General features: G+C 39.1%; 1 protein-coding gene across 2 annotated transcripts in view; it reads right to left on the bottom strand.

Annotated features, from left to right (window-relative positions):
• Window positions 1-6,632: 6,632 nt before the first annotated feature.
• B3GLCT (beta 3-glucosyltransferase) overlaps window positions 6,633-14,016 on the bottom strand; it is a 113,757-nt gene continuing 106,373 nt past the window's right edge. For both annotated transcript variants that reach the window (XM_023208776.2, XM_023208777.1), the window contains exons 14-15: window positions 11,483-11,627; window positions 6,633-8,667 (exon numbers count right to left, since the gene is read on the bottom strand). In XM_023208776.2, the coding sequence (XP_023064544.1) occupies window positions 8,500-8,667; window positions 11,483-11,627 (313 nt within the window). In that variant the 3' untranslated portion in view covers window positions 6,633-8,499. The remainder of the gene's footprint in view (window positions 8,668-11,482; window positions 11,628-14,016) is intronic.

Below are 14,016 nucleotides of genomic sequence, written 5' to 3' on the forward strand. Positions count from 1 at the left end.
CTGGCAAATAATACTATAAGAGAGTTTATTAAATTAACAAACAGAAAATAATCTTCTTCAAGTAGGTTAACATGAAAAAACCATAGTTATTACAAAATCTGGTTAAATTGCAATAGATATAATTATCTCATTTTTCCATAAAAAAACTGAGTAAGACCCAGAAAAATAAAACATCTTACCTAAGTGAAATCGGAAAAGTTACCTTGTCCCCTCACAGGGTGCACGATGCGGCTGTGGCTCGCTTCTTTAGTGCCCCACTGCTCAGATCTCTAGGGGAGCATACAGATGGGCAGGCTGCGGAGCTCCGACCCTATGGCAGTGTCTAGGAGTGAATGTTTACAGCTGAAGCCCCAGTAGGCGTGTGTCACAGAGTGCTCTTTTAGTTTAGCCATCTGTAGGCGGCTTGTGTTAGCTCAATTAGACCCCTGCCTTATCGCAGGACAGAGGGCTTTCTGTATTCCAGGGTTCTTACCTTGGTGTACCTGAAGAATCAGATCACACATGGGCTTGGAGAATGAGTACAAGATTTTATTGAGTGGAATAGCTCTCAGCAGATGGGGGAGCCATAAGGGAGATGATTTTTCCCTGGAGTCAGGCTGCTCAGTGGCTTGGGCTCTCCTCCAACTGCCCCAGCCAAACTCCACATCATTCTGCCAGTCGATGGCCTGATGGTGTGGTGGTGTCTGTCAGTGCGCTCCTCTCAACATCCAGCTGCCCATGTGTTCCCCAACTGATGTGCCCCTCTGGTCATCCAGCCACCTTGTCTTCTTCTGCAGATGTTTTCCTCTGGACATCCAGCCACTTGTGTCTTCTTCCGCCAATGTGCTCCTCTCGGTGTCCAGCCTCCTGTGTGTTCCTCCCCTAATGTGTTCCTCTCGACCCCCAGCTACCTGTGTCTTCTTCCACCGATGCGTTCTGGTTGGTGATCTGCCCTTAGAAAGCCATCTCACTTCTGTATATAAGAGAAGACGTGTGTGCTCTGTGCCCATCTTTTCACAAAGCTGTGTGAACAGATGTGAGTTAAGGCCATGTACCTTTTTTTTAATTAAAAAATTTTTTTTGAGACAGAGTTTCGCTGTGTCACCCAGGCTGGAGTGCAGTGGCACTACTTTGGCTCACTGCAACCTCTGTCTGTCGGATTCAAGCGATTCTCCTGCCTCAGCCTCCTGAGTAACTGGGATTACAGTCATCTGCCACCATGCCCGGCTGATTTTTGTATTCTTAATAGACATGGGGTTTCACCATGTTGAACTCCTGACTTCAGGTGATCTGTCTGACTTGGCCTCCCAAATTGCTGGGATTACAGGCATGAGCCACCTCACCCAGACAAGGGCATGTACTACTTTAATGTGATTGATAATTTTAATCACATCCTGCAAAACATTAAGTTCAGGTCACATTGTTTGGCTAGCCAGCATTTCTCCACGGATGACACAGTGCATAGACTCACACTCAGAGAGGACCTCTTTGACTTGAGTAGTGAAGAGAAAGCTGCCCAAGCATGTACGAACACAAAATGACCAGGTCAGTTTTCCTGATATGTAATCATTCAAAGATTTGAATAGCTCTGTAGCTGTGGTGCTGGTTAACAACACAAGTGCACATAACTTATCCTCATTCACATCCTACTGAAAAATACATTGCACAGAAACAAGCATTTTTGTCTTGTTTTTAACATTGGTAGACCTGGTACCAGGTTGCATAACATGGTATGCAACCTGGATTGCATACCATGGTGACTCACTAATCCTCTCTTAACAATTGTGCCTCAATATCCTTTGCTATTTCATCAATTCATCTTGTTATGGTGTCACCTTTTGAACTGTAGCCTCTCCTAAAATTTCATGACAAATGTCCTAAGTAGCAGGCAAGATCAACTCTTCACCAATAGTGAAGGACTTCTTAGCTTTAGCAATGTGGTTAGCCACAAAGAATGATGCTCGCAGTGCAGATACGTTTGATGAAGTGGTAGCCTTCAACAATTAATTCTGTTCTTTGTGGCTATGTGTTTTCTTTTGAAAGGCTCCAAACACTTGTCTTTCGATGCAGGTTGCTTTGTCTCCATGCGGTGAAGCAGTGTTGAAGGTTTCATGGCTTCGTTGAGTAGCCGGTAGCCACATATAATACAAAGTGGGCTTGGAGTATGTAAATCACCTGTTGAGATGAAGCTGTAATTTAAGTGGAAGTCTTGGTATTTTCTTTTAAATGCAGCTTTCTTTTTGTTGGGAGCCTTAGAGTCTTCTGCTGTCTCATCATTTGAGTCTATTACCCTTTCCAAAGAAGCTCTCCAGTGACGTTTGTATATTACTCATTTTGGCTAGGATTAGCTTGTGGGCCTACCAAAACTGTGACTGAGACAAGTGTACGATGTGGGAAAGAGGCCTAGATGAAAGTGGTAAATAAAATAATAGTCAGACCACGCATGGACTAAAATAAATGTCAGATTCTGACTCAAAGTCTCCCACCAGATGCAGCTTAGTTGTCACTTGCCACTCACTGATAGGGTTTTGATATGAGTCTGCAAGCAATTGATTGATTATGGTCTCTGTGCAGTCAAACCTCTCTGCTAATATTCATCTACATTTGCAGCTGCTCCCCAGTGCTAGCATCAGTGTCTCAGCTCCACCTCAGGTCATCAGGCATTAGATTCTCATAGGGAGCACACAGCTTAGGTCCCTCACATGCGCAGTTGACTATAGGGTTCACACTCCTATGAGAATCTAATGCCTCCTCCTGCTCTATGGCCTGGTTCCTATCAGATACAGCCCAGTACCAGTCCCTGGCCTGGGGGTTGGGGACGCCGGTGTGTGGTATTCAGTACAGTAGCATGCTGTACAGGTTTGTAGCCCTAGAAGCAATAGGCTACACCATACAACCTAGGTGTGTGATACACTATACCATCTAGGTTTGTGTAAGTATACCCTGTGATACTCACACAGTGATGAAATTGCCTAATGATGCATTTCTCAGAAAGTATTCACGTTAAGTGACACATGCCTACACACACACACACACCCACACACACACACACACGTATATAGTCTTGAATGGCAGCATACGATTGGATCCTCTTATATACTTATTATCTGATAGGTATAAACAATGATCTTCAAAAGATATTAAATAATGAAAAGTTACATAACTAATGTTTTCTTTTTATATCTATATTTTCATCTTTTGATCAGTTAACTTGTGTCTGGAGGACTTCTTTAACACTCCTTTCCAACTGGTGATAAATTTTTTCAGCTTTGGTATGTCTTAAAAATGAATTGTTTTGCCAGAATTTCAAAAGATGTTTTCCCTGTGTGTGTATTGTTACATAATAATTTTTTTTTTTTTTTTTATAGCATAGCTATTTTTCGAGCTCACTATGGGCTAGTAATATGGTTTGAATCTGTGTCCCCACCCAAATCTCATGCTGAATTGTAATCTCCAATGTTGGAGATGGGGCCTGGTGGGAGATGACTGGATCATAGGTGTGGTTTCTCACCACTGGTTTGGCAGTATCTTCTCGGTACTGTCCTTGTGACAGTAAGTTCTCATGAGATTTGGTGATTTAAAAAGTGTGTAGCACCTCCTGCCCCACCTTGTTCCTGCTTCTACCACTACCACGTAGGAAACTTGCTCCCATTTTGCATTCTACCATGATTGGAAGCTTCCTGAGGCATCCACAGAAATAGAAGCTGCTGTACTTCCTTTTCTGCTTCCTTTATAGCCTGCAGAACTGTGAGCCAATTAAATCTCTTTCCTTTTTAAATTACCCAGTCTCAGGTATTTCTTTACAGCAATGCACGAATGGACTAATACAGCTAATCTATTTCTTAGCCTTTTCCCTTATCTATTCTTACTCAATGAGGTAGGAGCTACCGTCATCTAATTTTGCACGTGAGGGGACTGAGGCACAAAGAGGCTGTATCACTGGCCCAAGGTAAAGTAGAAAAAAGGCTCAGAAGTCACCTGCCTTCAATCTCCCAGACAGGAAGTGGAGCCAGACTCTAAATCCACTCTGCTCCAGGGCAACGTTTGAAGCATAGAAGGGATAAGGTCAGTTCTGCACTTTAGGAAGATGGGACTAGATGCAGTGCTGAGGACTGGGAGAATGCAGGGTCCTGAGAAGTTTCTAGACTAGTGCCAAGATCACCCAAGACATGCCCTACCCACAGGTCTCAGCCTACTTTAAACAGAACAGGAATTAATACAGAAAAGCTATACTACTTTTTCTTTCAGGACTTTTAGAATACTGTCCACTATCTTCTTGCTTGCCTTGTTTCCAATAAGAAAACTGCTGTCATCCTTAGTTTATCTGTACATAATGAATCCTCTCTTTTCTTTCACTGAGTTTAAGGTTTTTTTCTCTTTATCATTGTTTCTGAGAAAGTTGATGTTCATTATGTTTCTTGGTTGTAGGAATTTATAGCATTCATCAAATTTTGAAGTTTTTTGTTAACCACTACTTCTTCAAGTATTTTTGTTTTCCTCTGGTCTCCTTTTTTTTTTTTAAGGATTTCAATTACACTAATATTAGACCCTTAAATTGATGAATAGTTAACCAATGGTTTTACTTTCTTGAAGGCTTTCTTCTCTGTGTTTGTTTAGATTGTTTCTATTGCCCTATCTTAAAATTGTTGCATATAACCTATATATTTTAAATAATTTCTGGATTATTTATAATACCTAACACAATGTAAATGCCATGTTATATGTTATTATTTAGGGAATAATACAAGAAAAAACATTTGTACATATTCAGTACAGATGCAGCTATTGTCGGCCTAACTGTATTTTCAACTCATGATTGGTTGAATCTGCAGATGTGGAACCTATGGATATAAGGTGCTGACTGTATTTTTTATGCTATCATAAATGGGATAGTTTTCTTAATTTTAGAGGGGTGGTAATTGTTGCCATAGAAATGCTACTGATCAGTTTTTGTTGGTTTGTATGCTGCAACTTTACTACATTTATTTATCAGTTTTCATATGTTTTTGGTGGAGGCTTTTCTCTATGTAAGATCATGTTATCAGCAAACAGAGACAATTTATTTTGTGTCTCCTATTTCAAAATTCCTTTTATTGATTTTTTTTTCTTGCCTAATTGCTCTGGCTAAGACGTCCAGTAGTATGTTGAATAGAAGTGGTGAGAGTGGGCATTTCTATTGTCCCTGATCTTAAAGGAAAAGCTTTCAACTTCTCACCATTGAGTATGATGTTAGCTGTGGGCTTGTCATGTATGACCTTTACTGTGTTGAGTAACATTCCTTCTATACCTATTTTTTAGGGTTTTTTTTTTTCAGTCAAGAAAGGATGTTGAGTTTTGTCATATGCTTTCTCTTCATTTATTAAGATGATCATACATATGGTTTTTATCTTTTGTTCTGTTAATATAGTAAATCACATTTATTAATTTGCATATGTTGAACCATCCTTGCGTTCTTGGGATAAAGTCTTCTTGGCCTTGGTGAACAATCCTGTAAATGCTGTTGAATTTGGGTTGCTAGTATTTTATTGAGGATTTTAGCATCCATATTAATCAGGGATATTGGCCTGTAATTTTATTTTCTTGTAGTGTCCTTGTTTGGCTTTGGTACCAGGGTAATTTCTGTCCTCATAAAATGAGTGCAAGTTTCCCCATCTTTGATTGTTTGGAAGAGTTTGAGAAGAATTGGTACTAGTTCTTTAAGTGTTTGGTAGAATTCAGCTGTGAAGCTTTCTGGTCCTGAGTATTTCTTTGATGGAAGACATTTTATTACTGATTCAATTTTCTTTCTTACTTAGTATTGGTCCGTTTGGATTTTCTATTTCTTTATAACTTGGTTTTGGTCTATTGTATTTTTAGGAATTTATCCATTTCTTCTAGGCTATCCAATTTGTTGGCATATAATTTTTTATAACTCTCGTACTTTTGTGGTATCAGTTGTTGGAAGACAACAGAAACATTCTTGAAGATGTCAACTATGTTAATTTTTGAGGAAATATACATAACTATAACATAGAGAGATGTGGAAGCACAAGAGGTCTTCAATAAACCCAGAAATGCAGAGAGCACTGATATTTACATACCCATACATAGCATCGTTTTTAATTTAGCATGCTATTATTGTTTTCTGCTTCCAGGCGTCCTAGAAAGGTTATTTTTCATGTCTGGATTTCTGATTTAGCTGCAAGATGTAAAAGTCCTACATAGTCAAGACAACCCGCTTTGGTTATATCATCAGGAATGGCTTAAAAGTAAAAATGACATTCCAGTTATTCCACACACAAATCCCTGATATTAACATCCCTATCCTAAAAACAGCCATTTGGAAGGAAAGCCCTATTTCAAAGCAAAGGAAATGTGAATAAGACAATATCTGGTCGTGGAAATGTCAGACTCAAAATTGAGTTCTTTAGATGAGAGTCAATTCTAAAATAACATCTCTGATTTGTTATACAATAAAACATAATGGCTTTATAAACTTTATATAAACACTGTCAATTTCTGATGGCTTTCTCTTAAAAGGGTAGCTCTGAAGTGATTATTCTCTCTTTAAACTGTATTTACTGGGCTGCTGACCTTTTTCTCTGATTTCATTCATTCCTTTTCCCCATTTCCCCTCCCCATTCCCAGTCTAGACTAATGAACACAGTATTTGAGAAATAAAAAACTTAGGCAAAGATCTTTTAATTGTGGTTAGGCTTACACAGTTCCAAAAAGTAAACATAATTAACAAAACACTTGAAAGTACCAGAGGAGGTGCCCCGGTATCAGTAGAAGGCACTGATCAGACCAAAGAAGAAAGCTTGACACGGATCTTCATGTACGGATGCCAGCTTCAATCCTGTCAAATGAACATGTTGTTCTCTCAGTGGTAACAGTTAGTAGGCCGGAGCAGAACTGGAGACTCTTTTCCACTGGTGTAGGCAGCCAGGGCTCTCCAGGAGTATTATTATAGATGACATGAAGGTGACTACTATGGTGGCAATGACAACAATCTCAGTTACAATGACAACAAAGCTAAGGCCATCAGTAGAGGCTTGATGCGATCTAGAAATCCTTCTGGAGCCTCTCATCAGCTGATACATCTCTTGGATGGCCACAAAATCCATTTTCACAAAACTGAATCCAATGCATTGTGTTATCACTGCAACACACACGAGTTCTGGTAGTTGCTAATTTGGAAAAATGGTAAATACTAATACTATTGCATCATTTTGGGAATGAGTCAAATCTATACTACAAGAAAAACACATGAACGCACACACAGGTACTTTTGGTGGTATGGCTTTAAATTCTGTGCTTGGCTATAAAAGCATTATAAGCAAAGTTAATGAATAACAGTTTTTATTAAAAAGAAAAAAATAAGTAATTTACTATACCAAAATCAGTTTAAGACATATTAAATCAAATTTTATGCAAATACCTTTACAAAAACTGAATTATATAATTAAACAGAGTGCTTTTTATACATTAATACTGAATATGTTAAGTTACTATATATTAAAGATACAATTTGAAAACTAGAGCTGTTTCAAAATACTGGGTTCAAATGTCATTCTTTGGGGACCCAGAGAAATTCCCTGATCACCATGTTGTCCTTCCACAAGGGGTTTCTCTTCTGAGTCAGGAGAGAGTCATTAAGTAACATTAAGAAAAAGAGTAAAACATAAGGTCCAAATTTAATTCACTTCCTGAGACTCACATAGAGCTTGCTGACTTGAACAAAACACATCAACATTGTTTTAAAATATTGAGGACACTATTTTGTGGCAGCATCTATTACACTTTCATGTTACAAGTAGGCCATAAAGATAGGGCTTCAGGGAGAAATAGAACACAAATGAACTTCTAAAGCAATACGAAGCTCTAGCAGAAGACCTCATTCTCTTTATGAGGCACAAACAGCAAAAGAAGAGATAAAACATAACCACCATGATTACAGACTTCAGGGGATTTCATATCTAGAGTTTCATGATGTTTTATGTACACTATTATTCCTTAACACAGTATTATTCCTACTGAGTTCCCAGGAAATAATTTTCATCAATAATATGGTTTAAAAGTTCATACCATTGGTAATATCCATGTCAAAAGACTTTCACTCTTCTTTTTATATATACAAATAGAACTGTAGACAGTCACTCCAGGCTCATGCCCAACTGAAACTTCCATTATAATGAAGAGACAGAACAGGAAAGGGACTTCTGGAATCATTTATTTTCCTGTGACAATAATAAAAACTGCTGTTATCACAGCTTGTGGAATAAACAGTCATCACTAAGTGTTAAAACAACTGCGTAAGTCAAAAGCAAGTGATTTTTCCCAGAAAAAAAAAAAAAATGTTTCTCCTATGACCCCTTTTCTTCCTCTGTCAAAAAATACCATACATAAAATCTCCCCCTCAAGTCAGGAAGCGTCCAATGCCATGTGGCAGACACAAGCATTGTGAGCACAGCACAATGGGATGAGGCCACAGTCTCCAGTTCATTCCCTGCGCAGGCTATGCTCACAGGTCACCGTGCTTTATAACTCCTCTCGAAAACCTTTCTGTGTCTCCTGACTGGCTTTGGCTTCCTCATTGGGTGCCAACCATGTGAAATACACCTTCACTGGATCGATGTTCCAGTGTTTGTGGAACGATATGGGAACTTGATGAGAAAGGTAGTCCTTAGGGTAATCCACTGGCCGAGCCTGCAGGAAAAATAGAGAGTTAGGCTTCCTTGTTGATTGAAAATAATTTTGCTGCAGAAGAGCATTTGAGTTTATAAAGTGGATTGCTTTACTTCACTACTTAATATTGGCTATGGGAATCCAAAAGCAAAAAGGAAACTATTTTCTGATCTCTTTCTTCTAACTCCAGGTTCTTTGCTTTTGTGTCTCCAATTACCTTAATATCCCAAATGTACTGCTTTTTGCTTCTATGTTCCATAGTCTTGCCTCTAGGAGATTCCTGAACCATAGTAATAAATACAAAAAGCTTTCTTTGGTAAGCCATTTAAGTTACTACCATCACTTCTGCACAAAGACACAAAAACTGTTACGTTCCAGGTACTTCTAAGGAAACTCTGGCCATATCTGGGTTGTGGGGGGCCAGGGCAAAGATTTCTCAGATTTCCCTTGGCCTGTCTACTGCTCTAATGTGTAAATAGGTGACATCATTCGAAGAAAGAAAACAAGGAGCTCACTGGGGAGAAGGATAACGTAACTCATACTCTCTTCCTGCCCAAATATCTAGTCTAGTTCCAGAGGTGTAAATGAGGTGTAAATGAGAATTACAAGTAACCCAAAATTGTCTGTGAAACGACCTAAAAAGTTTTTATATTATCTACATTGCAACATTTTTTAGAAGTTAGAAAATAAAACTTAAGCAGAACTAGATACAGGTTAGAATAAGATTGAAGAAGTAACCTACAGGGTTAGAAAGAAACTGAAATCAGATACTATTTTGTTTTCTCTAAGCAAAGTATCCAGTTTCTCTTGGGAATCACTTTTTTTTTTTTTTTTTTGAGATGGAGTTTCACTCCATTATCGGTTGGGGAGTATAGGTTTTAAACATATTTTATGATTTTAGAAGAGTTTAAAATGTATGTGAATTAGGGAAATCAAGGGTTGTGAAGTGGGGGAAACAACAACCTTTTTTAAAAAAATTATCTTCAAAGGACTTTTGCCTATAGATGATTTTCCTTCTTTCTTTTCTCCTTCTCATTAGCCAATTTATTCTCCCCTAAATGAAAAGGGCTGCTATAAAAATCTAAGACCTGTCACACTAACCTTGATAAATTATTTCCCTTATATGCTAACAGTTTTAATTACCCCTTTTATTGCGTGACTGAAACACCATGAAACATAGCGAGAGAGGGAGCAGCAGAGAATAACACCTACTTTCCTAAGTCTTCCTAACGCAACACAGGCTTAAAGCGGGTAAGACCTCTCAAAGTCCTAAAGGACAGATAAGTATCTTCTAACTGACATCAGAAAGGAGGTTTCTCATACATTTCCTTATATTAAAGGTCTATTTTTATGCTCTGTTGTTGTCTCAAGGATACAGAAATGGATTCTGCCTTTCCTGATGATGCAAACACTTTCTTAGTCTTATTCGAGTTGTTTTCTATAGTACTATTTCTGTCATGCTAAGTTTTCTATATTGCTATGATAATGTTTGCTACTGGTTACTAAATAAATAAAGTGTGGGCCAGGTGCAGTGGCTCACATCTATAATCCTAGCACTTTGGGAAGTTGAGGTGGGAGGATCGCTTGCGTCCAGGAGTTTGAGACCAGCCCGAGCAACACAGTAAGACCCTCATCTCTATAAAAAAAATTTAAAAATTAGTCAGGCATGGCGGTGTGTGCCTATAGTCCCAGATCCTTGGGAGACTAAGGCAAGAGGATCATTTGAGCCCAGGAGATCAAGGCTGCAGTGAGCCACGTTGCAGTGAGCAAGACCCTATCTCAAAATAAATTTAAAAAAATAAGTAAATAAAGCATAAAAACTGTATTTTCAGTATAAGAGAAGGCACCTAAAATACGTATGCATATACACTTCAAGTTTCAAAAACTTTAAATTTCTTGAAGGAGGAGATTAGATGGGTATGGATCTATGTTTATTTTAAGTTTGTGACATCTGCTACTATTCTTAGCAGAAAATTCACTGACTTGGTTCGTAAAAGATACTAAAAATAATGCAGAAGGATTTCCTTCTCCAACCCCCAAACTGCAGTATGGGGAGGCTATAAGCACTACCCGTCCCTGGTAAACATAAGCTCATCTCTTCTGTTCCATAACCCCAAGAATATATGCTTATTGAGATACCCAATTGCAATTTAATAGATTTTAGCCATTCAGTTTAATGGCAAGTGAAGGAGAAAAATCTCAGTAAAAAGACAGACAGTGTAAAAACTGAGGATGGTGTAGAATTATATAGTCTCAGTGGCCAGTAGCACAATATTAGGTAAGTACTATGTATTTCTAGGCAGCATCCAGTAATTTTTAAATGCCACCAATCTTTCTAACTAAAAAACAAAAAAAGCTGGGCGTGATGGCTCACGCCTGTCATCCCAGCACCTCAGGAGGCCGAGGCGGGTGGATCACGAGGTCAGAAGATCGAGACCATCCTGGCTAACACAGTGAAACCCTATCTCTACTAAAGAATACAAAAAATTAGCCGGGCATAGTGGCGAGTGCCTATAGTCCCAGCTACTCGGGAGGCTGAGGCAGGAGAATGGTGTGAACCCAGGAGGTGGAGGTTGCAGTGAGCCAAGATTGTGCCACTGCACTCCAGCCTGGGCGACAGAGCAAGACTCCGTCTCAAAACAAAACAAAACAAAACACCCAGATTTTCCCTGGTCCTACAAGTGAGGATCCCAGTCAAACGCCACTTGGTTTTCAATATGTTTTTGCCTCCCGTCTTCAGGATCTACATGATGCAGTGTTATATCAAACAGGGTAACAGTCCTGTTAAGGATGTCCCCCACCCGCTGTGAGGGAAGAATAAAAACCATTTCCTCACCTGATGGAAGAGAGGGCTGTGTGTCACAGGGATTCCCAAGCCACTAAAGCACATTCCCAGGACCATATCATCGGGAGCATCATTGCTGTAGCACCGACATTTACTGGTGAGAAGTCTCCTGATGGCTTCTCTGCTGAAGACCATTCTAGTGGGAGCCAGAGCAGAGAAAGGGGTTAGAGCAGCTCCACAGAGACCGCTGCTGCACAAATGGGCCCTGGGAAACAGGACTCTACTCCTCCAGACTGAGAGGCAATAGCAGCTTTCTCTAGCTACTGAGCTCAGGTAAAACCCTACCTGTTCTCTTTTAGTCTTCTGGCCCTTTCCAACAGTTTTGTACCAAGTTCCCAAAATAATTTCTCTTTGTTTTAAAATACAGTTTGGTTTCTTGTTTCCATTCTGATCCTAAGGTAGAAATGAATCTTTTTATATCATAAAAAGCTCAAAAACTGAGAGGGGTGAAGGAAAAATATGATTCACAAGTTCAGTCTCGATCATCAAAGACTTTCTTTAAGGCAAAACTACTTAAAATTCATCCATACGGTCCCATTGCCACATATAAGGCCTTGCCCACAGCACTCAATAAAAGTTTGATGCATCAAACAAGCGAGAACAAAGTTGCCTTTGCAAAGACCTTCTTCCTGGGGGAGGAAACATTCTATGAATCACTCTAGGAGGAAGGAAAAAAGGACAAAGAGCTTGAATCCCTGAATCAAAAACACTGATTCCACATGCTGGGCTCAATTCGGCACAGTTTTACCTAATGTTAGCGGCCAACCCCCTCCCCCATCCCCTGCAACAGTGCAGGACTCCCTCCCTGCCCTTGACTAGACAAGAGAATTTCTTTACATAAGGTATTGTAACAAAATAGGAAGGTATAAAAAACGAAGTTCCTGTCAACTACAGAGAAAGGAAAACTGCAAGTCTGAAAACCCACCATAAATTGCCTTTCTCTTAGAAAGCCTGCTATCCACAGTGAAACCTCCCCCGCCACATTTTTTGTGGCTGAGTGAACTCCTACACCCAATCGGCCACGTTGGGCTCAAGCTACTGATTCTGGGAAAAGAGCGTACATGAGAAGATGGGTGGACAGTAAATAGTAAAAATGCTTTTTTTCTTTTGTCAGCATCCAGTAGAATGAGAAAAATGAGAAAGACTTTCATTTTTTTGATCCGCTCTCTGAAAAACTAACTTTATAGGAAGATGAAACGCGAGCATGAACTTTTAATTTGTAATTATTTTATACTTTTGCCTACTCAGTCTCACATTAATTATCTGCATAAACTAAGTGAATATGAACCGTCAATAACACTTGCTTATTAGCATGCTGATGAGTTCTTTCCAAATAAGGTTGCTCGCCAAAATGGAAAACTACCAGTCATATCCTGGTTGGAAAGAACACTTGTCTGCTCTGGCCACCAACTATTAAATGTTAAAAAGATGTTGAAAGGCTACAGGATTATTTTATTTCCTTCAATATACAATATACAAATGTCTAAAATAAGAAAAACTGAAATGAGAGTCTGGGACTTGCCCAAGAACACAGTGCAGATCAAGAAGATGTAGGAAGGGAACATGCATGAGAAACACGCCTGCCCCTCCTGGCCTGCAGCCAATAAACAGGTCATGGTGGTCTCTTTGGGTAACACTTCCTGCTGCCTCTTCTGAGGACACTGCCCAACGTCCTATTCTGGTGTAGTCATTTGCTCCCAAGGTTGCCAAAAAGGCTGATGATAGATACCCTAAGCATAGCTTCCTACCTAAATGCACATATGTAAATAAGTATTTTCAAAAAGAAACAGTCAAAACATCACATGTTCTCACTTATAAATAGGAGCTAAGTTATGAGGATGCAAAGGCATAAGAATGATACAATGAATGAACTTTGGGAACCCAGAAGAAGGGTGGGGATGAGGGATAAAAGACTACACATTGGATACAGTGTATACTACTTGGGTGATAGGTGCACCAAAATCTCAGAAATCACCACTAAAGAACTTATTCATAAAACCAAACACCGCCTGCCCTCAAAAACCTATTGAAATTTTTTAAAAAAAGAAATTCAACTTGTTTTCTCCAAGTACCAAAACTTTCATGGAGTAAGCAACAAAGTGAAAAACAGACATTTGGATTCAAATAGTACAAAGGTCTCATGCTCCAAATAATGCAAAATACCTACACAGAAACCACAGGAACCTGCATGTCTGACTCGGCTCTGTCAAAACATCCTTACCTACGACAGATGGTTTAAGGTAATGGTTTTCAAAAATTTACTTGACTGTGACCCACAATTAGAAATCAAGAAATGAATTTCACATTGTAACCATTTATGTTTGGTGTATGAGTCTGCATGGATATGTATAAAGCTGAAACAAAAATGTCACAAACAATACCTACCCTTATGACATGGAATGCATTCTGATATTTTCCATTTTATACCATTCCACTCAATAGTTCATTAATTTAAAATACTAGTTATGGTCCACGAATTGGTTTTACAAGCCACTGATTCTGACTTGCTGTTAAAAGGCATATTG

Source organism: Piliocolobus tephrosceles, chromosome X (assembly GCF_002776525.5).
Source record: "Piliocolobus tephrosceles isolate RC106 chromosome X, ASM277652v3, whole genome shotgun sequence".
In the NCBI taxonomy this organism is placed as follows: Eukaryota; Metazoa; Chordata; class Mammalia; order Primates; family Cercopithecidae; genus Piliocolobus; species Piliocolobus tephrosceles.